Source organism: Felis catus, chromosome B4, assembly GCF_018350175.1.
Source record: "Felis catus isolate Fca126 chromosome B4, F.catus_Fca126_mat1.0, whole genome shotgun sequence".
Classification (NCBI taxonomy): Eukaryota; Metazoa; Chordata; class Mammalia; order Carnivora; family Felidae; genus Felis; species Felis catus.
In genome coordinates, this window is record NC_058374.1 from 44248612 (window position 1) to 44273998 (window position 25387).

The following is a 25387-nucleotide window of genomic DNA, read 5'->3' on the forward strand; positions in this document are numbered from 1 at the left end:
TGGAGTTGGCTCTGGATTCCCCCCCACCATTCCAAAACCCCATCAGGTTCTACTCCTGGAGCCAAGACTACACTGAATGTTAACTAACTGGAGAATCAAATAAGTAAGTCAATCAATCAATCAATCAATCAATAAAATAGAAAATAAAATAAAATACAACAAAAACAAAAAAAGAAAAGTAGCACCTCTATTTCTTAGATTCTGTGGGAAGGTAGGAGGCTGACTTCAGGGGGCACCTACCTCCAAGTTTTAAAACTATCGCCTATCATGAAAACCTGAAAAGGTTTAGTTTCCATCTGGGTACAGCTGTTTAGCAGATGCACATGGTGTAGGACCCCTCCTTCACCCCAGCTCTGCAAAAACCCTGTGCGAAATAAGCCCGCTGACCCAATCAAAGGCGAGACGCAGAAACTCTAACACAAAGAAACAAGGTTTTAATTAATCCACGTTCTCCCAAGAGCGTGTCTGATGGAAAGGCACACTAGGGGGCAGTCACGGCGGACAATTTATCTCCTAGGGAGCAGTCCCGCCCCCGGTTACAGAGGTTACAGCCTTACTGGAAGTTGCCGGTGCCCATGTAAGGCAAAAGTTGTCTGATTGGAACAGATGTACATTCTTCGAGGCGACACAGAGACTTCAGTTCTTTAGCACCTGCTGGTTGCAAAGCCTGGGAAAATAGGTTGTAAACTAAGCAGCACAGGTTTTATTTCGTCTTTCTGAAATGAATCATCTCCCTTATTCCTCACAATCCTACTCTTTTTCTCAGTAGATTTTAGCTCAGGTTGAGTTCTGGCCTATGTCCCTGATGGCAATAACCCTGAATAAAGTCTTTTCCAGTGTTGGTATTGTTGAGTGCAATCGTTGCTTTCGCGGGAAGGAGGTGCTTTTAGATTTTGTAAGTGCCCCATTCTTCATAAGAACTTCAATCTGTTCATTTTTGGATTTGTTTCTTGGTGGACTCTCATTTTCATGTTTTGTTCAATTTGTATTCTCCATCTTGGGGGTATTTCTTTGTCCAGACCTAGTCATAAAAGTTAGCTTTGAGTTGACATTTGTATCCTTGATCACCATGATCCTTTTCTGGTTTGCAGTGTTGTTTGTTTTATGATAATAACATCAACAGAATACCAGTAACTGTTCTTTTCCCCATGTTTGAACTGACCCTTATGTTCTAGTCTGATTCATAAACACTAATAAAATAATTAACCAAATAAAACGATATATTTTTTCTTTGTTCAAACAATTTGCTTTTCTTTGTACCTTCTAAAATGTTACTTTATTTTCTGAGCCCTCATCTACAACTTGAGCTCTATGTGCAAGAGTTTTTCCCTATTTGAATTCCTATCATATCCCTATTATTTAAAGCAATGTCTGATACACAGTAGATGCTCAATAAATATTGGTTGAATAACAATTGATAGGTACTGTGGAGAAAAGTTGCATGTCACTTATGAGGATATAACTTAGGGGAATCTGATGTTGTCCCTTAATTTAGCTAAAACATCTTTAAATGTGTGACAAATGAACTGAGATCTAAGTGAGTAGAAATGGGTAGAAGAAGAGGGAAGCTTCCATGAAGTCCCAGATAAAACACCAATAGGAAAAAAAAAAACCTTTTGGACTTATAAGCATGTTATGCTTTTTAAAAATGCAAAGGTAGTGTTACTGGACCCAAGAAAGGATAAACGGGATGTGAAATATGATGGAAAATAAGAGGTGTCTTATATGTCACACATTTTCACTTTCATTTCAACAGCAATTGGAAGCCAATAAAAAGCTTGAGTTAGCAGAGTAACCAGGTCAGTTTTGAGATTTAGTACCATTACCCCGGCTACCATATGGGAAAAGGAAAATGAAGAAGTGTTCCAGTTATGAATTAATTTAGGTGTCTGTTGGGCAACAGATGATGGGCTGGTATTAAAGCTTTGGAGATGCAGTGAATTGAAATATAAACATTAATAGGATTTATTATGAACAGTAAAAATTTAACTTTCTTGAAAGAGAGGTATACTATTTTAAATTGTGCTTAGGTTTTGAGAATGTATTTCTCTCATTTACTCCTTCAACCATCACTTTACTTCAAGAATTTTCATCTCAGATTCACACCTTCTTCCCCCAGCAATACACACCCAGCAAACAGTTCTGCTCGTGGGTTACCTGCCGAGTATTTCTATTTATTCCTACTAAATTGACTACAAAAGGTAGATGGGGAACAAAGCCAATGTTAAGGGTAAAGCCAGGTTTCTATTTTTATACACTTAGTTGGATGGTGTTTACATTTAGAGGACGGAGGAGAGCTATATTTTGAGGGAAAGATGATAAATTATAGACATATTCAGAGGCAAACCATAAGAGACTCTTAATGGAGAACAAACTGAGGGCTAATGGAGGGAGGTGTGTGGGGAATGGGCTACGTGATGGGTATTAAGGAAGGCACTTGTTGTGATGAGCACTGGGTGTTGTATGTAAGCGACGAATCACTAAATTCTGCTCCTGAAACCAATACTACACTAAATGTTAACTAACTAGAATTTAAATAAAAGGTTGAGGAAAAGAGATACAATTCAGATGTTAAAATGGAGTCCACGGTTAGATAATATGGAACTCAAAGAAAGTATCACTGTTGAATATGTAAATTTAGGATCCCTTAGAGTAGATGTTGATCCCTAATGTATAAAGGATCCCTCCTCCCAGGGAGGAGTAGGAAGAGAGAAGATGAAAGGCCTAAAACTATAGGAAGACTAACAAATCTGGCAGAGACAGAAATTGAAAAGAGCAGAGAAATCAGGGGAACATGATGTCACAAAAATTCTTGGAAGACAGTATTTAAAGAAGGAATGAATAGAAAAGAAATGTTACATTCTGCTTGAGGTGACTTGTGAGATGTTAACTGAAGCAGTTTCACTGGGTATGGAAATACAGATTGGCATGATTTGATGAGAACCGCTTTTGCAGAATGGTAGATAAAACCAAATGTGACCAGGCTGAGATGCTGGGAGGACATATTTTCTTTAATTTAAAGAAGTCTCCTGAAACAAGGAAGGGACACCCTAACTTAGGTGTATATCTGAGAAAGATGGAACATAGAAATGGAGATAAGCTGATCTTGATAATACAAAGTATCAGATTGCTGGGCTGCCGTAACAAAGTGCCACAAATTGCGGGGCTTAAAACAAGAGAATTTTATTGTCTCACAGATGGGGAGACTAAAAGTCCAAGATCAAGGTGTCTACAGGGTCCATGCTCTCCCAGACTGCTCTAGAGGAGAATCCTCTCTTGCCACTTCTGGCTTCTCTTGGTAGCTGGTAATCCTTGGCATTCCTTGTGTTATAGATATATCACTTCAGTCACATGGCCACTTTTTCTCCATGTGTCTTCACATAATCTTCCTTTTGTGAGTGTTCATCACTAAATCCAAATTTTCACTTCTTATAAGGACACCAGTCTTAGAGAGATCTGGGCCCATCCTAATGATTTCATTTTGTATTACATTTTTCATGACTCTATTTATAAATGAGGTCACATTCTGAGATGCTGAAGGTTAGAACTTCCACTTGGTGGTGTAATTAAAGCCATAACAGAGAGGAAGTAAAATTTTATTAAAACTACACATGACTAAAGTTTATAAATATTACTACTACCATATGGAATAGAATTCACTGTTTTTCATATTAAATATGTATAAATAACTATTAAATAACCGAACAAAATTATGATCTACAGCTGAAAAGAACTTGTGTGATTATTGACTGATAAATATTTGATCTTGTAAAGTCTGATGGATTCTGGGAATTTTGGGGTGGGTGGGGGAGAGCTTCCATTTAAGCAAACAATTTGATTAAAATGTGTTACAGAATTCACGAGCCCATGAAAGGTATTATGACTTATCTATAAATCTTCAAAACAAGGGATAGAGGAGATTGATTATGCATTTGCTTATCGTCCAGTGAGTGTGGAAGCAGGTTTGTAATAGTGTCCACACATCACTTCTTCCCGTCCAGGTCCAAGGACCATCTCTGCCTTCTTTATTGCTAAGTGTGTCTTTCCTGGCTAGTTTCACTCCTCATGAGAAAAAGTTAGCAATGCTGTTATTATTCACACTATCATGGCTCTTAAAAATGTGCTTTCAAACACATTTTTTTTAAATTTTTTTTTCTTTCAACGTTTATTTATTTTTGGGACAGAGAGAGACAGAGCATGAACGGGGGAGGGGCAGAGAGAGAGGGAGACACAGAATCCGAAACAGGCTCCAGGCTCTGAGCCATCAGCCCAGAGCCTGACGCGGGGCTCAAACTCACGGACCGCGAGATCGTGACCTGGCTGAAGTCGGACGCTTAACCGACGGCGCCACCCAGGCGCCCCTCAAACACATTTTTAAACAAACAAAAAAAATTGAAACAACATGCATCTGCTTGAGTTTGCACATGTCTAGCACCGTCTACTTCATTCTGATTACATCATCATGCCATATTCTTCATAAATATTCTTTTCCAGTGATTCTCTCAAAGGTTGGCACTGTGGTGCATTGACGATCACAAATGTGAATCTAATCTAAGATATGCATAAAATCTGGTCAATAATTTTTTAGATGTATTAAATTTGTCATTTGCAATTTTATACCGTAAACGTAAAGCAACAATCTTCCAATCATGTCTTTGCTGATTTGTTGAAACCTTGATCCCTGCTTATCCAGAGAAAATTTAGGGCAATCGCATTCATGAATTTAGATATGAGATATTAAAAAATAAATATCAGAATAAATCAATTTAGAATAAATACCATATAGCATTATGACCGATTTAAATTTTATCTAAGAATATAGAGTAGTTATTTAATATTAGAGAACTTGTGTCATTAACCACGTTGAAAGATTAAGGAAGAACATCAAAATAAATGCAGGAAACAAAAAACAGGAGAAAATTCAAAGTCCCTTTCTATAAAAACTCTTTTTTTTTTTTTTTTTTTTTTTTTAGGAAACAGGAAGAGAAAAGATCTGCCTTCACTTAAAAAAGTGCATTAAAAAAACACTGAGATAAAACACTGGTAATGTTGAAATGTTAGAAGCATTTTCTTTAACATGTGAAACACATCAAAAATGTTCACTGTCAATATTGTGCTGGAAGTCCTACACATTTTATTAGACAAGAATTAAGTAACAGTTATAAGATAAGAAAAAATAAAAGTGCTGTCTTACAATATTTAAAAGAATCCACCAATTGTTAGAAATTGGACGTTTTCAGAATGTATGTTGAACAGAAGAATAGCCAAAACAGTTACATTTCCATATATAAAGTAACTATTTTAAAAAGTGATAAAATCATACAATTGCAATAACATAAACATCAGATACATTCAATATGGGCACATATAATAAATAACATTCACGACTCATTAGAAAAATTACAGATCACTCAAGAAGACCAACACAATACAAAACATATAAATAAATAGAAAAATAATACCATAAATACACACAACACTTCTCAAATTGACCTAGAGATCCTGTGAAATTACAAGATTCTTCTAAAATGTTACAGAAAAGCAAAGGTACAGGCCATGTGAAGAGTAGAAAAATAAGTTGAAGGAAATTATTTTAACAACTATCAAGATGTATTATCAGGCTAAAGCAGTAGAGTGTTGAAAATTAACTTACACAGGAGGAGAGAAAACCAGCTACAAAGATCATTGTACCTGTCTTGTAATTCCACTATAGAAACCTGAATTTAGTGCATTTGCATCCTGCAAATCCATTTTCTGTCTGTGTAGCATCTAGCTGTTGCCGCACCATCGTTATCGAGGTAAGCACACTTTTCATTTCCTCTCACCGGAAACCTACGATAAAGGGGTTAAACACTATGTGTTAAAAATTCCTGGGGCACCTGGGTGGCGCAGTCGGTTAAGCGTCCGACTTCAGCCAGGTCACGATCTCGCGGTCCGTGAGTTCGAGCCCCGCGTCGGGCTCTGGGCTGATGGCTCAGAGCCTGGAGCCTGTTTCCGATTCTGTGTCTCCCTCTCTCTCTGGCCCTCCCCCGTTCATGCTCTGTCTCTCTCTGTCCCAAAAATAAATAAACGTTGAAAAAAAAAAAATTAAAAAAAAAAAAAATTCCTGTGACTTGGGGGCCCTTGGGTGGCTCAGTCTGCTGAGTGTCCAACTCTTGCTTTCGGCTCAGGTCATGATCCCAGGGGCGTGGGATCAAGCCCTGCATCTGGCTCTGCACTGAGCATAGAGTCTGCTTAAGATTCTCTCTCTCGGGGCACCTGGGTGGCTCAGTCGGTTAAGCGTCCGACTTCCATTCAGGTCATGATCTTGCAGTTCATGGATTCGAGCCCATGTTGGGCCCTGTGCCGACAGCTTGGAGCCTGGAGCCTGCTTTGGATTCTGTGTCCCCCCCCACCCCTCCAACCTCTTGCCCCACCCCCCCCCCCCCCGCTTCTCCCCCACCTGCACTCTCTCTCTCTCTCTCTCTCTCTCTCCTTCAAAATAAATAAACATTGGGGAAAAAAAGATTCTCTCTCTTCCCCCCCCTCATCCTCTCCCCCACTTGTGCTCTGTCTAAAATATAAATAAAAACAGTTTTTCTAAAAACTCCCATGATTTCTTCTTGCCCAATGACCCCTTTTTAAAAAATATCTGTCCAGAGTCCTAAAAAAATGTGGTGTGGCACAGACTTCTCTTGCTAAGGGGAAGATATCTGTACCAAATTGGACCGTAACAGTCTCTCTTCCAAGAGTTTATACCTGTTAAACTGCCATTAACACAGTTCTATGTAATCAGTGGACCTATCAGTTTATATAAGCCAATAGTCCTTAAGCCAGGGGGATCTTGCCTTCTGTTCCCCAAACACACAGACACACGTGACACTTGGCAGCATCTGGAGACACTTTGGGTTGTCACAATAGAGGTTGGGGAGGAATTGTCTAATAAGTAGAAGCCAGAGACACTGTTCATATCCTCAAATGCACAGGACAGTACCCCCTCCCTGCAACAAAGAATTATTCAGTCCAAAATGTCCTTTGTGTTGCTGTTGGGAAATTCGAATATAAACTAAGTGGCTAAGTAGCTGGCAGTCACCGTGTGAGTTGTTACGCTAAGGTCACGTGTGCAGTAAATTTAGGTCTTTAGATCCAGCTTTCTATATTGCACAATGGAAGATGTGAAGCCCAAATAAATTCAAGTTAAAATGAACAGTAAGTTGACCTTGAACTGTAAGAGATATCAGCAAACAGGGAGCATGAAGTTTGAAGAATAGGTACAATTTGGAGAAGATGGGTTAAAATCAGGCAAAAGATTTTTGGCTTTTTCTTGGTCTGTGTTTATGAATCTCAAAATTCATATTTTCAAAATAACCAGCTAAGACCTTTCCTCTTAGATCCTGATTTCCAACCTCCCTTATTGACTCTTTGAACTGATCTCAATACATGATACAATTTTCCCGGTCCCATTTTTCCAACACATACCGAACTCTTGGGTTTTAGAGAAATATAGCTAATGCTGAGGCTCTACAGAGGGTTGTGCTATCTAAATTTAAATAATTCCCCAAAGAAAGAAACTCACCATTTTTTAGACATGGTTCCATTTACCCATTGTAGTGTTTGATTTTCTGTTATCTCCAGCCCAATCCAGTGATCAGCAGTGCATTTGTATCGCTTAAGAAAATCCTTTAGAGACAAAATAAATTGTATATATTTTTTTAGTTTTTAGCACAAACTATTGTGCTCCTCTTGCTTTGCAGTTTATGGGGAGCAAGACAACAGATGTCACCAAAAAATAGCTATGGGATTTTGAAAAATGTATTTTACCCTCTGATCCTTAGGTTTCTTATCTGCAAACAAAGATGTGAGATAAATTTTCTTAAGATCCTTTTTTGATTCCAAATTTATAAATATTCAATATGGAAATCTATTCCTCCAGGATTTTAAAATTTTAAACTTCTGGAAAGCCAGAGTTTGCAAGTGATTTCTCACACAGCCTTTCTTTAAAATATATATGTATTTATTTAAATTCAGGTTAGTTAACATACAGTGTAGTATTAGTTTCAGGGGTAGAACCCAGTGATTCATTACCTACATACAATACCCAGTGCTCATCTGAAGTGCCCTTCTTAATGCCCATCACCTGTTTTACCCACCCCCCCTGACTCCCCACCCCCATCAACCCTCCGTTTGTTATTTGCATTTAAGAGTCTCTTATGGTTTACCTCCATGTTTTTATCTTATTTTTCCTTTCCTTATAAGGAAGATGTTGCACAGCCTTTCTAATCATCAGATATTTATTATAATGTTTTCCCACTTCCCAGTAATTACTAACACATTCATTCTAAAGTTATATTTTACTTCAAATTCTCTCCCAAAATGATCACATGTGCGTATGTGCACACACACACACACACACACACACACCCTTCGTATAGCCAATTCCTTCAGCCTTTAATTCTCAAATTTTTTTCTGCCAAAAATTTCTATTTTTTTAAATTTAATGTTTATTTATTTTTGAGAGAGAGAGAGAGAGGGGGGGGCGGCAAGAGGAGAGAGAGGGAGACACAGAATCTGAAGCAAGCTTCAGGCTCTGAGCTGTCAGCACAGAACCCGATGTGGGGCTTGAACTCACAAACTGTGTGATCATGACCTGAGTTGAAGTTGGACACTTAACTGACTGAGCCACCCAGGTGCCCCCAAAATTTCTATTTCTGATGAGATCATTCAGTAAGAAAATATAATTTTACCCTATTTCTCCTTTTCTCCTTATTCAATGTTGAAATTTCTTGCTACCTTGGAGCATTTTTACCATAGAATTATATATAGAAGGTTACTGAATCTATCGTGCCACTAAATATCTGGGAAACCATAACCTTGACATTGTATCACTCCATGTTTCAATTCTATGATAAATATAAGGGATACGGTCCACAACACTGTGGTCCATTCCCACCTATAACAGTGACACTAATAATCTTTGCATTTTAATATACCATTTTCTGCAGCATTTCATAAATTTATTTGAAAAAAAAATTCTCATTGAGCTAAGCTTTGGGTTTAAAAAAGAACCAGGTTAATCAAATACTGCCCCTGGATTCATAGGGTTTCATTTATGTTGAAGAAATTTATGTAAACATAGAGTTAGAAAATATTTTCCTGGCTAAAGAGAAGATTATGGCTATAACAAAAACAAAGTGAAATTTTATTTTACAAGAAAGAAGTATTTGAATCCTTATGGGGCACTTGCATATAGGATGTGATCTAAGAGGTGTATCTGGAAGAGAAGAATAGAATATTCCATAATAAACACAGAGGACAAGGAAGAAGAGGACAGTTCATATTTTAGGCTTTGGGAACAGGTTGTTGAAAGGCAGAAAAAATGTGAGAAAGGATAACTGTATTGACCACCAACAGGATATATGTCATCACCTAATTGGGAAAATTGAGCGGCACCTGGGTTAAACTTCTAACTCTTGATTTTGGCTCAGGTCATGATCCTAGAGTTGTAGGATCGAGCCCAGTGATGAGCCCATGCTCAGCGTGGAGCCTGCTTGAGATTCTCTCTCTCCCTGTCCCTCTGCCTCTCCTCCAATGTGCACAAGTTGTCTCTCAACAAAAAAAAAGAAAGAAAGAAAGAAAGAAAGAAAGAAAGAAAGAAAGAAAAAGAAAAGAGAACAACAAAAGAAGAAACCCGGATGAGTTTCGGTGGTTGTGGTCTTAGTGACAGGGAACAGGGAGGTGAGTGTCCTAAAACCTATCCATGAAAAATGTTAATTATTATTTGCTCACTAAAGGAATACCAATGTGGCCTCTTGTTAAAGATGCAAGACAACTCTACATTAGTGGAAATAAATATGAACAATATTTCATGAAACAAGCTTCATCTCATTTTAACTAAAGAAAACATTTTGTAATTTAAGTAAGCATATATAATATTCTAATTAAGCTGTTTTAAATAAACAGTCCTTTAAAATTCTTCCATGGATTATTTTTATCGCTCCTTCGCAGATTGCTTTACCTCATTTTGTTTGTCACTTAAATTTTGCCCAGATCGCGTAGTACACGGTAGGCATCTATGACCTTCAAAATGTACCAGGAAATTGTAGGATCAAAGTCTCTTTTCTGGATCCAAAAAGTGCAATGATTCTTATCAGATATGTTTAATGACTTCTCTTAAGTTCAAACCTAATATTTTGGTATGCTTTTGACCCATGATATTCACTATTTTTTTTTTTAGTCTGTGCTGACAAGATTCCTGTGAGTGAAGATTCTAGAAATATTTTGCCTGATATTTCTTTGTCCCTCAAAACTTTTACGAGCACTCGTTATTTTTCCACCTTGCTGCTGATTTAGACATTTTTTCCCCAGGAGGAACTGTAAAGGGAAATTTAAGAATTTCCCAGAACATTCATTGCAAAAGTCTTGCAAAATTCGCCAGTGAAACTACTGACTAAGGATGCTCTTCCTATTAATTTAAGTCGGCATCTAACTTGTTGATTTGCTGTGTCTGCTCTTAACGTACCTAGTTTTGTTGTTGTTTTTTTTTTTTTATTCAGATTTCTCTACCTTTTGTTGCAAACAAAAGTTGAGTGTCTTCGCATTGATCTGTAAATTGCCCCGGTCTGGTTTGCACCCGTTTGAATTTGAACCAATCTCAGGTAGAGGGCAGAAATACATTTTGTTCCCCACAGAAGTAAGAAAATTCTCTTTTTAACAATTTTAAATGCCGTGCTGTGCTGTTTTACATTGTAAACCCTTTTTAGTTGTGCATTATTCAAGTTATATTTCTTCTTATATTGACCCTTAATTTTTTTTTTTTTATTTGAGGATAGTTGGTATCCATTGTTACATAGTTTCAGGAGTACAACGTAGTGACTCAGTAAGTTTATACATTATGCGATGCTCATGACAAGTGTAGCTATCGTCTGTCACCATACAAGGTTATTACAATATCATTGGCTATATTTCCTATGCTGTGCCTCCTATTCCTGTGACTTATTCATGCCGTAGCTGGAAGTCTGGATCTCCCAGTCTCCTTCACCCATTTTGCCCAGCACCCCCCATCCTCCTCCCCTCTGGCAACCATTAGTTTGTTCTCATATTTCTAGGTCTGCTTCTGCTTTTTGTTTATTCATTTATTTATTTTTTTAAATGTTTATTTATTTATTTTGAGAGAGAGTCAGCATGAACATGGGAGAGGCAGAGAGACAGGGAGAGAGAGAATCCCAAACAGGCTCCATGCCATTAGTGCAGAGCCTCATGGGGGGCTCGATCCCACGAACTGTGAGATCATGACCTGAGTTGAGATCAAGAGTCAGATGCTTAACTGACTGAACCACCCAGGCGCCCCCCCCCCAATTTTTTTTTTTAGATTCCACACATGAGTGAAATCATATCTTGACCATTCACTTTTTTTTTTTTAAGTTTATTCATTTATTTTGAGAGAGAGTGAGGAAGAACAGGGGAGGGGCAGAGAGAGAGGGAGAGAGAGAAGCTCAAGCAGGCTCCACACTGACAGTGCAGACAGAGTCCTTGGGGCTCGAACTCACCAACTGTGAGATCATGACCTGAGCCAAAATCAAGAGTCTGATACCTGACCCACTGAGCCACCCAGGCGCCCCTTGACCCCTTGGCTTTCAAAAAGACTAAACAGGAGTAAAAGCATTTGCTTATTGCATACATGATTCAGGGAAAGAGTGGATTTCACAAGTGCAGAAGTATGTAGTTTTGCAATCCTTTATTAAAATTCTTGGAGATTTCTTTCCCTCCTGGGATTTTTGCCATGTAAATCAGTATTTATTAAACAAAGATCCATAAAGCTTTTAATTTGTACCTGCCTTTGTGGTACAGCAAATGCAACAATTTCAGATAAAACACAGTGTGTGTTCACTGGAAGCTCATGCTTCAATCTAAGAAAACTTTCCATCACATCTGCTGGTTGTGAGTGCTCCAACGAGAGCTGCTAAGGGATCTCAGAGACAGACAGCAAAGCAAGACTGAGAAGTCAGAGGAAGGTTCCTCAAAGGGGGTAGCCTGGAGAATCCCATCCTTCGTGAAACAATTATGTGTTTGTGGAGTGTTGGCTTTTAAAAGGATCCCAGGGGCATCTGGGTGGGTCAGTTGGTGAAGTGTCGACTCTTGGTTTCGGCTCAGGTCATCACCTCGTGGTTCATGGGTTTGAGCCCCATGTCGGGCTCTGAAGTTGAAGCCTGCTTGGGATTCTCTCTCTCTCTCTCTCTCTCCCTCTCTTTCTGTCCTTACCCTGCTCGTGCACTCTCTCTCTCTTTTTCTCAATAAATAAATAACTTAAAAACAATAAAAGGATTCCAAATTTTGTGAAGTTATTCTATTTATACTCCTTAAAATATAAACCTAGCTGTCAACTCTATTGCTTGATGTTAAGTCTTAACCCTATTCAAACCGCACATCAGCATGTTTTCCAACTTTATCTCACATGGCATGTTCTAAACATCTTCGTAGACAGGCATGTGTGAAAAAAATTTCCATTATCGTATCATTTGAATGCCCCTTCTTACGAAATTTTGTAAGAATGGTGCGTTAAATTACCATTTCTTTTGTCGTGTCAATGATAGTTAGGTCTGCACCTCGAGTGATACAGTCATGTCTACTTGAATTCCAATCTCCTTCCTCTTTAGAGAAATAATAGCATTTTTTTTGGAAGCCAATCCAATCATCTGGGCAGAAATGATGAGTACGCGGATATTGTGTAGCTGAAAATGAGACAGACACATATATCAAAGACCAGATGAAACACTATGCCACCGTATTTTGAGATCAATTGGGGAAGACAAGGTCATGAGGTAAAAGGTCATGAGCATGACCAGAATTGCACATCTATCACACAACAAGGTGAAAAACAAATGTCACATTAGTTGAAAAGATAGCAGTTCAGGATTTGACAGGATGCTGATATTCCTTTCAACTCCTACCCCAGGAATGCATCAGCCTTCACGGGGCTACTAGTGTGAGTTTATCTGTGTTAAGTCACCTTTACCGTCTTGGGGCAAGTGAAATATAATGAAATCCTAGCATTATCTGGGGTAATAAAAGTACTAATTTATATTAGACTGTTATAATGGAGGACACATGTTTTAACCTCTAAGGAAGCAATGAAAATAATAAAACAGAATACAAAATTAACACTACGTGTGTTGACTGCTTATTGTCAACTAGGTATCGCCATCACTCCATGGCTCTGAGTTAACCATTGAAAAGACTCTACATGAGATTTTGAAGGCGGAAGTAGGGCAGAGCCATTATTCTCAGAGACATAGGGCAGAGGAACGTCCCAAGCCTTTTTTATTTTTTTGTAGTACTTTTTGCTTTGTTTTATTACCTTTTTAAATATGAAATTTATTGTCAAGTTGGTTTCCATTCAACACCCAGTGCTCATCCCAACGGGTCGTCCCGAGGTTTTTAATGAGTTTGCCTCTGGTACTGTTGACAGCTAGATGTATTTTTAGGCTTTCCCCAAATCTCTAGGTTCTCCAAACACATTAATGCTTTAAGCCAAAGTCATCAGTAACTATTCCCCCTCCAGCTACACAGCTTTCCAGATCATCCCTCCCTGGCTCCTTCCACAGCCGTGTTATCCCTAATTCCCATATTAAAGCCCTGTTCTAGCATTTTCCGAGACTATTTTCTTGAAAGCACCCAGACTGAGTTTTTGGTACCAAAAATGGGTCTAAAGGAACAAAACCTTAAGGATGAGTATTAATTGTCCATGTGATTCTCTTTAGAGGCATGGATTCAAACACCAGTTGTAAATGGGATGCTGGTGATATATGAAGGTAAAACAGTTAAATTATCACCTACAGTCACCTGATGCCAAGCACCTATAGAAGGTGAAAGCTTTAACGCCTTTTTCTTTTTTTTTTAAATTTTAATTCCAGTTAGTCAACATACATTCGCTTCAGGTGTACAATACAGTAATTGAATACTTCCATACATCCCCCTGTGCTCATGATGATACGTGCACTCCTTAATCCTTACCACCTATTTAACCCATCCCCCACCTCCCTCCCATCTGATCACCATCAGTTTATTCTCTATAATTGTCTATTGCTTGGTTTCTCTCTCTCTCTCTCTGTCTCTCTCTCTCTCTCACCCCCATTTCTTTCCCTTTTTTTGTTTTGTTTCTTAAACACAAGATCATGACCTGAGGTGAAGTCAGACGCTTAACTGACTGAGCTAACCAGGCATCCCAAGAAAATAAATGTTTAGATTAAAATTGTCTAAAAATTAAGAACTTCCATTCATTGGAAGACATCATACAGAAAATAAACTTAAGCTTCATAGTTAAAGAATATTTTTACTGTACTTACAATATTTACATAGTAGAAGATATTTACAAAATATTTTTATCTACTATACTAAATAACACTATGAATCAAACAAAAACCAAGGAGGTAACTCAACAAAAACATGGACCAAGTATCTGAATATACCCATCACAAAATACTGTGGCTAAGTGAGCGATAAATATGACAAGGAGTTTAACAGTATTGGTCATCAGGAAAATGTCGATTAAAGTCACAATAAAGTATCAACACACACTTATCAGAATGCCAAAAATGGGTAAAATTGGGAACAAAGTGTTGCCCAGTATGTTAAAAAAAAACTGGCATTCTCTTAGGCTTTGGGCTGGACTATCTACTATCTATGGAAATATTTGCTAAAACTGACCTATGCATATTCCATGGCTTAATAATTCTTCTCATAAGTATATCCCACACAATATCCACTAGTCCCTAAAAGACTAAATGTGTAAAGATGTTCAAAGCAGCATCATTTGCAGTAGTCAAAATGTGGCCCAACCTGAATGTCCGTCAAAATAGAGTGATTGATATAGAGCATGAAATACTCTATAGCAAGGATCTGAAAAGTACAACCTGAAGCCAAAATCAGAGATGAAAAGGTTTTTGCATTTTAAAATAGTCAACAGTGAAAAATAATAGAAAAATCAAAGCAATTAAAAGAGGGATAATATTTTGTGACATGTGAAAATTATACGATATTCAAATTTCCGTGTCTAATTTCAGTGAAACACAGACAAGCTCAATTGTCTGTGCGTCATGGGCAATGTTTTCATACCACAAATGCAGAATGGAGAACTTGCAATACCGATTGTATGGCTAACAAAACCAAATTTATTTACTCTCTGGTTCTTTGCATGAACATTTTTCCAACCCCATTCAATGAGTCAATGAACTTTTGCTACATGTTGTATCACGAAAAAATCCTACAAACATGATGTGGAAAAAAGGAAACAAGATGCAGAGAATACGTAAAAATTGCATGATCTTATTCACAGAAAAATGCTTAAATGGGCAAAACCAACTTATGCAACAGAAATCAAGATAGTGATTGCCATTGGTATGGGAATGTTGGATGGAATGTGAGATTATTCGGGTGAATGATTTCGTCTTCATCATTTTTGTGTCTCCCAATGCTTTATGTAGGTCATGTAATTCATAACAATCCGTTCATTGATACTCCTTACGGATCATGAATAATGGGAAAAGAGCGAGAATAATGAGAAAAGATCATGAACGAGGCAGAAAAGAAAATGATCGTTCAGTAGGAAGCCCTAAGAGAGAAAAAAATAAGTAAAGACATAAAAAAAATGTAATTTACTCACCCATTAAACTAATTACAAGAAGAAGAAGAAGGTTGGTGCTGGATAATATTGTCACTAAAACGCACTTTAAACGAGTCATCTTATACTTGTCCTTAACACCTGAAAAAAGTTGTATTTAGAGACAGGTAAAAGAAATACGAAATTTGTATTCACAATCATAACTAACAAACTTCTTTAGGCAATTTATTCTGATATTTCACAAGATGACACAAACATACTCTTTCTGCGTGTTATGTAGAAAACAACAACAACCTTGGTTTTTTTTGAAATGTCTTAGGATCGTTACATTCAATCCACGTGTTACGAGGCCGTGGATTTTACTGCTATAGTCCAAGGAATCAAATAGGTAGAATTGTTTAGGGTAGAATTTCTTTAGGCCTGGAGCCACCCCCAGGGCCTTCAGTATCTTTCTTCTATGGTGCAATATCAGCACATCCTAACAGTCCTTAAATATTTCTAAGAAATTCTACTTTCTTTTTTTTTTTTTTTAATTTTTTTTTCTTTCAACGTTTATTTATTTTTGGGACAGAGAGAGACAGAGCATGAACGGGGGAGGGGCAGAGAGAGAGGGAGACACAGAATCGGAAACAGGCTCCAGGCTCTGAGCCATCAGCCCAGAGCCTGACGCGGGGCTCGAACTCCCGGACTGCGAGATCGTGACCTGGCTGAAGTCGGACGCTTAACCGACTGCGCCACCCAGGCGCCCCAATTCTACTTTCTAACTAATGAAAACTTTGCTTTAAAGGATAGATAGTATATCATACATGAAAGTTCATGAAGATTTGAAGTTGAGCTTTCTGCTACAGACAAGCAAAGGGAACTTTGACAAGACAGGTTTTTTTGTTTTGTTTTGTTTTGTTTTGTTTTGGTCTGATAGTTCCTCCTCTGCAAAGTCAGGAGAACAGAATCAATATTCAGTGAAGAATTGTTTTTCTCTTATGAGTGCCCATTTGGGGAAAAAATGGCATATAGGTTTTTTGAAATAAAACACTTGTATCTTGTATTATTTTGTATGATTAGAAAGTATCCGCCCTTATTGTAAAGTTTTATTAAATTCTAAAAATTACAGGAGTTACTTTAATAGACGGGCATACTTATGGAGGGCGTTTATCGTTCCTATCTTTTCCACCTAGTGAAGAACTGTTCTGTTGTTGAATGAACTGTTTTTCCTTTGTGGATGAGTGAAAGATATTACATTTAAAGCACATATCAATTTATACTACGTGGAGATAACCAGCATCATCTTTTGGGTTAACATCCTTCTATCCATAGTTTCACATGTACAACATCTCCCACAAACACACAATTTTAAACGACTGCCATCATCATGTACCCACTGTTTTATATTCTAATGTTTTCGGTTAACAATTGGTTCTTCTCATGTGTGGTTGACCATTAAGAATGGCCCCCCCGGTGAATCATGTCCCCCTGTGCCTCCCATCACTTTGACACATTTTGCTGCTCCTGTCATCAAAAGATATACAGTGTTGGGGCGCCTGGGTGGCGCAGTCGGTTAAGCGTCCGACTTCAGCCAGGTCACGATCTCGCGGTCCGTGAGTTCGAGCCCCGCGTCGGGCTCTGGGCTGATGGCTCAGAGCCTGGAGCCTGTTTCCGATTCTGTGTCTCCCTCTCTCTCTGCCCCTCCCCCGTTCATGCTCTGTCTCTCTCTGTCCTAAAAATAAATTTAAAAATGTTGAAAAAAAATTAAAAAAAAAAAAGATATACAGCGTTTCCCAACCCTTGAATATGAATTGCCTAATGCTTTGTTTTAACCAAGACGGTGGTAGAAGAGAACTGAAACTTCAGAGCCCAGGGCTTACGGGATTTTAGAATTTCTACTTTCACTGTTCTGGAGTCCAGCATAACAGAGGGGACAGGAGACATTCCTACTGAATGTACCCATATTCCTAAACCATAGAACCACAGGCAATGCAAGGATTGTCTTAAACCACGAAAATTTGGGGGTGATTGTTCATTCAGAGCAATGGCTAAATTTATACGTAAGTAAAAGAATAATTTGACATTATAATTTTATTTATTTATTTTATGGGATTTTTTAAAGGTTTATTTGTTTTTGAGAGAGGGAGACAGCACAGGCAGGGGAGGGGCAGAGAGAGAGGGAGACAGAATCCCAAGCAGGCTCCAGGCTCTGAGCTGTCAGCACAGAGCCCAACACGGGGCTCGAACTCGCAAACCGAGATCGAGATCCGGGCTGAAGTTAGACACTTAACTGAGCCACCCAGGCACCCCTTTTAACAGCATAATTTTAATGGCTAATAATACTTTCATGTAGTTATGCTGTTGAAAAAAATAAAAGTCTTCTAATGGGTATTTAGGCTGCCCCACCCTTTTTAGTTTTATGCAGAACTAGCATGAGCATAGTTTAAATATCTCACATACTTGTCTAATTACCTTAAGAAAAAAAATTCAACAATAAACAAATTGGCGTATATCAATTAGATGTTCTTCCACAAGTACTGCAGTAATCTACACCATCATGAGTAACATATGAAGATATTGGTACTCATAGAAATTCATAATAAAGTATTTTTTTTAAGTACCGTGAGGAGGGAGAGGGACTGCAACAAAGAGAAAACTAGCATTGTTTCTGAGCCACCAAAGTGTTATTATTTCAACTCTGTGAGAAAGATAATGGGGAATTATGTCTAACTTTGTGGATTTCTGCCAAATTTCTGAAAAGTCTGGTCGTTAGCTGTGCATTTCTTCTGAGCATCCGCAATTTCAAAAGCTCTGCAGTCAGCAAGGACTGTAGTTATCTACAATGCATCACTTTTGAACCAGCATTGTGTTTGTTTTTTTGTTCATTCTTTGCCAAATATTTAGTAATCACCTACGATGTGCTAGTTTCCATAAATTTAATAGTCCACACGAGACATGCATAATCTCTGCCCTCCTAGAACTTATATTTGGTGAAACAGACACAGTAAACTGATGAAACCGAATTTAAAAGTTGCAAGTTGCAACAAGTGTGGGAAGGCAATAAACGGGATGCTCTGATCGATAAAAGGGAAAATGACAGGGAAAGGTAGCCAGGAGCGCCATTCTGTGGAAATGACATTAACACCTGGACAGAGAACATGAGCAGCGGCCATTTATGTGAAATAAACCAGAAATCGCCTTTTAAGCAAAGAGACCAGCAAATGCCAGGGCCTTGAATCAGGAAAACTTGAAAAGAATGTGGCAAAGTAACACGTGTGATAGAGCCCAAAGTAGCAGAGGACCGCAACTAGGTAGAAGGAAAATGATGCTCAGCTTTGAAACCCTTTGGAAAGAGCTTGAGTTTCTTCAAAGTGTAACAGGAAGCCACTGAATTGTTTTAGGTAGGTGTTTGGCGTTGCCACCTTTATGTTTTTAAAGTTCCCTATGACTCGTGAGCCGAGAGACTATTTTGGGAGCTATAACTCTGACAAGTCAAGTTAAGGTGATCTCTTAGGGGTGGCAGCTGTGGAGATAGAAGCAAAAATAGAACCCTCGGAGGCCACTGGTATCCTTGATAGAGTGGTTTCAGAGTCATACAGAAGAATGTTAGACTGCTGGAAGTAACGAAGTGAAATCAGCAGGTGGATTCCAAAAACTTGTGCTGTGGGAATTAGAGGAAGCGAAGAGGTAGGTAGTCAGAATGAGATGAGCAGTTATTGTAGGATTTAAAAAAAAAAAAAAAAAAGATGCACCACTTAAAGTTTCCATGCATTTGGGGATGGTTAACATGGAAGGGATAGGTTGTCAACGCAGGCAGGAGGGAGAGGGAATAATTAAATTAAAAAGAAGAATTCTCAGGGTGCCTGGGTAGCTCGGCCGGTTAAGTGTCCGACTTCGGCTCAGGTCACGATCCCACCATTCGTGGGTCGGGGGTCTCGGCTGACAGCTCAGAGCCTGAAGCCTGCTTCAGGGTCTGTGTCTCCCTCTCTCTCCGCCTCTCCCCCACTCACACTGTCTCTCTGTCTCTCAAAAATAAACAAATAAACATTAAAAAAAATTCTCGCAGAGGGCAGAGGGGTTGTGTGGTCTGAAGTACAAATGGAGAGATTTCTAGGTAAGAGAAATGACCCTACATGCAGCGCGGCAAAAGTCCAAAAGGGAAGAAACAAAACGCACGTCTGTCTTTTCAACCTTTTGGTGCTGCATATGCCGTAGTTCAGAACTTGAGTCCACGTTCTTTCCAATGGGGTTGTGATCGCCTTGCAAGTGCCACCTCATGCATTTCCCTGTTTCCCTATTAGTTTTCTTTAAGTGTCAGGTGTCAAGAAAAGAAGTCGTTTTCTCCTTTTTCTCTGTCATCAACTAAGTCAACATGTCACCATGCCATTCTGTTTTTCTGGGAATTGGCAGAGTGGACGAAAGAGCTTCAGGTTCAAGATCTTGATCAAAGGTTTCTGGCGTATAAATTTATTTTCTTACCTATTGTGGGCCTATTATCTCCTCATCCATTAAGTGACACTATCTTTCTTTCTGGCTTTAATTAAAGAATATATATGTTGACATGTTTTCAGAAGGTCAGGCTTATCGTAGTAAGTAACTAAATGAAAGCTTGTGGTATTTTTTTTCTCATGTTATAGCTCTCCTATCTTTCCATATTTTATTTATCTTGTGGTGTGTGTGAAGACTATTTACCTCAATAATAAGTGGAATTTTTATTTAAAAAAAATTTTTTTAACGTTTATTTATTTTTGAGACAGAGAGAGACAGAGCATGAACGGGGGAGGGGCAGAGAGAGAGGGAGACACAGAATCCGAAACAGGCTCCAGGCTCTGAGCCGTCAGCACAGAGCCTGACGCGGGGCTCGAACTCGCAGACCGCGAGATCGTGACCTGAGCCGAAGTCGGACGCTTAACCGACCGAGCCACCCAGGCGCCCCTAAGTGGAATTTTTAAAACGTAATTTATTATTTTATGTGGGTAGCCAGGCTCTTTGGAATCCTTACCTCCAGAATGATTGCCGGAAAAAACGCGAAGCTGCTTGAAATCAATGACCCTTCATAAAAAAAAAAAAAAAAAAATCTAGCTTTTTAAGTGGCTGAATCCAAGAATCATGGAGGAGTTTTAAAAAGAGGAAATGCCTCTGAAGCCAACACAAAGAAAGAAGGGCACGTACCTCCTGATACTATTAGAAATGCTAATTTGCATTATGACACAAGAGTCCTTTCCAGGGCAGAGTTGGTAGACGATGTAACTTTGTGGTGCATGTGACAACGTCAGATCCCGCGGGCAGACCATATCAGCGTCAATAAAGATGTCGGCGCCATGAATGTGGCAAAGAAACAGTGTGGCTTTTGTTTTAGGCGCAGCACAGAATTAGCAGGGCTAAAATCAAAAGGCTAATCACTGTTGGGATCTATCTGGTCGCAAATAATCAGAGAAAAGGAGTGACTCAAGAGTCTTGATGCTTCTATGTTGCCTAAAAGCTGGGAAACTTCACATAACCCTGGAAGTACCTCCCTCCCCTCTCCCCCTCCCCCAACTTTCTCAATACCACCAATTGGCAAAGATTAAATGTCCTGCCAGCTCATCGGGATGGAGACTTGGAGTGGCATTTCGTTTGATGTAAGGCACTAATGAATTGGACATTTATTGCACTTCTGAACATGCAGGTACATATTTAAACATGCTACCTGTTTATTCTCTAATTAATCTATCCATTTCCTGAGCCCTAAAATCTAATTTTCTAACGTTCAATTTAAATAGCTTTCATTTTAGAAGTTCCTTCTCTCTCCAATTATCCAAAAAACAAACAAAAAACACCCCTGAAAATGTTTCCTTCCTGCTATGAATTTAGTATTGAGAGATGAATTTCAAAGAAATTGCTCAGCCCTCATAGTCTGTTCAACAAAGGAATGTAAGAAACAGATAACATCCCAGGGTAACTCGGCAAAACCCTATTTAATTCATAAATGTAACTAAAATAGTTTTACACTCATCCCTATTGTAATCTAAACAGCTAAGGATTCCAATTACTTTCCCCATAGAAAAGTTTCACGGACTCAAGTAATTAGTTTCAGTTTCTGAGCCTGACCTTCAAGCTGTCTTCCGCAGCACATATACTAAAATCATCTCTAATTTTCTCCAAGGAGAGATAAGAGGAAAGATCTAGGGTGACCAATAAATGTAGAACCAAATAAAATTCCCTTTTCGCTAGTTGACAGCTATAGAAAAAAATCATAAATTACCAACAAGCGGAACGAATAAAATAAAAGAAAAATGAAAAAATAAAATATTTAAAAATAAATTGTCTCACGCACTAAATTTAACAAGGGCGTTTTGAAGTTCAAATTATGCATCTATATAGGTTAAATATATATAATATTATGTAGTAAATTACAGAATATACATAATATTTTGTACATATACATAATACATAAAATATACATAATATATAATATACATAATGTATAAATTATATATATACATATACATAATATACATAATATATAAAATTTATTTATACATAAAATGTGTAAATTCACACTGTTTGAGATGTAAGATAGAAATTAACACTGATTGGATGAGTGGCTAGAAAGCTTTCTGTAAAACTTTTGGTTCCGGTATTTTCATGTGATCAGCTAATATTTGGTCCCATTGTCCCCAACCCTCTTTGATCTAACCTTAGACAAAATGATTACATTGTCAAAAAAAAGAGGAATAAAGTATTTGCGCATTCTACTATGAACTGCAGCACTTTAGATTTCTGCATAAACTAGTAGGTTGGAAGAAATTAAATGGCAAGTGTTCAAAACCCACCATCATCTCGAAACCATCCATTGTTGTATTTACTGCATTTTCGTTTCATTGCCTCTCTTCTTCACCTTTTTTATGACCCCTGTTGAAATAACTTTGAAAGCTTTTTCTGCTAGATTTAGACTTCAGATCTTACATATTCCAAACTTGCTGTTTAGTGCATCCAAAGCTCCCAAGTGGTTTTCTAGTTCTCGTTTTTTTTAAGGTACATTTTCTTTTCTTATCTTGTGTAAGGTTGCCAGAGACATCTTCAAGGATGGCCGAGCACTAGCAATTGTTTCAATGAGAGCGGGAGAGGAGGCTACTTTCCGCTCTTAAGCACCCCCAGAGTCCCATTTATCTTGACTCCACTCACTGTTAAAACACGAGAAAAATTGGCCAGACTTTTCCTATTGTGTCTGCATTCTGCATATTGAATGTGGACATCGATCAGATTTAACATTTTCTCCAGTAGTGGTTTTATTAAATACTCAGTAAAAATGAAATGAAATCTTGAACAGGTTTAAGCTGTGGTTAATCCCTCGCCACTATCAGTTCAGATAAGATGAGTCGATCTACCTTTAAGAAGTAAAAACAGTCCATGGCAAATCTGAATTTTGTCATCACAATTTTCATTTCATGGAGACTTTAGCCCAAAAAAGGATTTTTCTGCCCTGATGGGGAAAAAAAGCAACAAAATCCACTTCATGCCTTTGAAGGCTTTGTTTAACACTGCATGTCAGAATTTTCATAAATAACCTTCGTTCTGAACAATTGTGAATGTCCTTACCTTGTTTCTTTTCGTCAGTTCCTTGATTACCGCCAGCAGTCTGGGTAACTACAGGGAGCTTTGTGTCATCCCGTCCAAAACGTGTCTTCAAAGTTTTAAATTTAGTGTAAAAATGTTATTATTTGCTTATTTATTTTCTTTTTATAGCGGCTTCACACTACGGTTACTCTACTTTGGAAAAACAAAATGAAAGTTAACAGCGCATCTATGATTGAGTCAAACTGCTGTCTTCTCACCACAATATCTTCCTGTAAAATGAAAAAAAAAACAAACCCATTACTAGAGAAGGAGGAAGTTAACTAAACCGTAAAGAAGTAACAAACTCATAGATTCTGACTTTCTCAACAGGGGAGCCCCATCGAAACATTCGAACAAAAAAATATTCCAGAGGCTATTTTTCAATTGTTTCAAGAGCAGCACCTAACTAGCATCCTTCCAGGGCCACGGGAGATAAGAATATTAATTGATTAAAAGGCATGATTTAAGTCATTCTGTCTCGATGATCCTGTGTTTAGAAAGACTGTCTTAAAGGTGATGAAATTAAAGATAAGAAAGCTGTGTTTTAAATGGATTACTGAAATGAGAACAAAAACTTTTCTCTCTCAGCGGCAATCATAGTCACAGGCACACCTACACCCCCCCACACACACACAAACATACACACACTGAACAAAAGAAAAAGAGGAAAATAAAGTTAAAAGGCGCTCAGAACGTTATCATCAAAATTGAAGATGGTAATGCTATTATGCTAGTATTAGGGTAGCAGGAAACCGTTTCCTTCTCAAAACTGTCCTCAGCAGAAAATTTTCAAATGATTTCATATTCTCTTTCAGTAAATATGTTAACAAACTACAGAGAAATAGCTGACTTCCTACAAGCTGTTTCAGGATTAACACCACGTTCGTTCTGACAGGCACACTGTGAAGGGAAAAGAGATTGAGAACAGAGTGGAAGTAGAGTACAAAGAAATGAAAAGGGGGAAAAAATGTGAAGAGAATAATCCTGTTTAACACAGGATTAAACTCTTCTGGATGGGCTTAAATATATAGCTCTGGTCCTGTCTATCAGCTCTCAAAACAAAATTATGCAAGATGAAATGCAGGTAACAAAAGGGTTCCTTCCATTTTAGGACAGAAAGAAGACTGAAAGTTTGGGGAGAATTGAACGTATTCTATCTTGTCGCCAAAATATTCTACCCTTAGGACTATTAGAAACACATATAGAAGAGAATATAGGGACTGCACTATGATGGCTGGTGAAATTTAGGTTTTGTTCCTGAAGAGCGACAGTCAAGATATAAAATTTGACTCAAAATATAAAATATTTCCAACACCATAAAATGTTTGCTGATGTACCTTTGCGGTTCATCCCAAGAACGAGGCAGCCACTAACCTACTATCAACAGAGATGAGTTTTGCTGGTTTTAGAATATTCTGTAAACAGAATCACACAGTGTGCACTTTTGCGAGTCTCGTAACTTTTGCACAGTATAATGTTTTTGAGTTTTATCAATATTATGGCAGACCAGCCGTTCATTCCTTTTCATTGTTGAGGAGAATTTCATTGTGTGAATATATAATAATTTGCTTATCCATTACTCCATATGGCTATTTCCACATTTTGACTATCATAAATAAAAGCAGCATAAATATTTCTGTTAGTCTTTTTGTGGACATTTATTTTCTAATCTTTCAAGGAAATACCTTAAAAATTTTTGTTAATGTTAATTTATTTATTTTGAGAGAGAGGGGGTGGAGGGGCAAAGAGAGAGGGAGAGACAGAGAGGAAGAGAGAGAATCCCAAGCAGGTTCTGTGCTGTCAGGCCAGAGCCCGATGTGGGGCTTGAACTCACAAAACCGTGAGATCATGATCCCAGGCAAGATCAGGAGTCAGATGCTTAACTGAGCCACCCAGGTGCCCCTCAAGGAAATACCTTGTAGTGGAATTCCTAGGTCATATAGAACATTTATTTGTATCTCTCCCTCTTTTTTTGTGATAAGAACACTCAACATGTCATCTGGGAGATGATGGATATGTCTATTTCCTTGATTGTGGTAATGGTATCATGGGTGTTTCCATAGGTCCAAACGCATCAAATTGTACACATTAAATACGTATAGTTTTTTTGTATATAAATTATGCCTCAATAAGGCTGTTCTTAAAAATAAAATATGTGGTTAATTTTATAAACGTATAATATCTTCCAAGGAGTTTGCACTATTCCCTCGA

At 38.1% G+C, this 25387-nt stretch overlaps 1 protein-coding gene across 1 annotated transcript; it reads right to left on the reverse strand.

Moving 5' to 3' along the window:
• Positions 1-5111: 5111 nt before the first annotated feature.
• Positions 5112-23401, reverse strand: CLEC2B (C-type lectin domain family 2 member B). Its single transcript, XM_045061350.1, has 7 exons — positions 23159-23401; positions 20750-20958; positions 20580-20629; positions 15638-15736; positions 12544-12707; positions 7556-7659; positions 5112-5832 (listed from the first exon to the last, which is right to left on the reverse strand). Exons 2-7 carry the CDS (start codon positions 20869-20871, stop codon positions 5724-5726), a joined length of 648 nt encoding a protein of 215 aa, XP_044917285.1. The 5' UTR covers positions 20872-20958; positions 23159-23401; the 3' UTR covers positions 5112-5723.
• Between the last annotated feature and the right edge of the window lie 1986 nt (positions 23402-25387).

Bases quoted from the DNA above. Each gene is read 5' to 3' on its own strand.
- CLEC2B (XM_045061350.1), bottom strand. From the start codon at position 20,871: ATGGTCTGCCCGCGGGATCTGACGTTGTCACATGCACCACAAAGTTAC. The intron at 7,660-12,543 runs GTAATTTAACGC...TTGTCTCTAAAG, and splicing joins TTGACACGACAAAAGAAATG to GATTTTCTTAAGCGATACAA. The intron at 5,833-7,555 runs GTGAGTTTCTTT...CCTTTATCGTAG, and splicing joins GGAACCATGTCTAAAAAATG to GTTTCCGGTGAGAGGAAATG.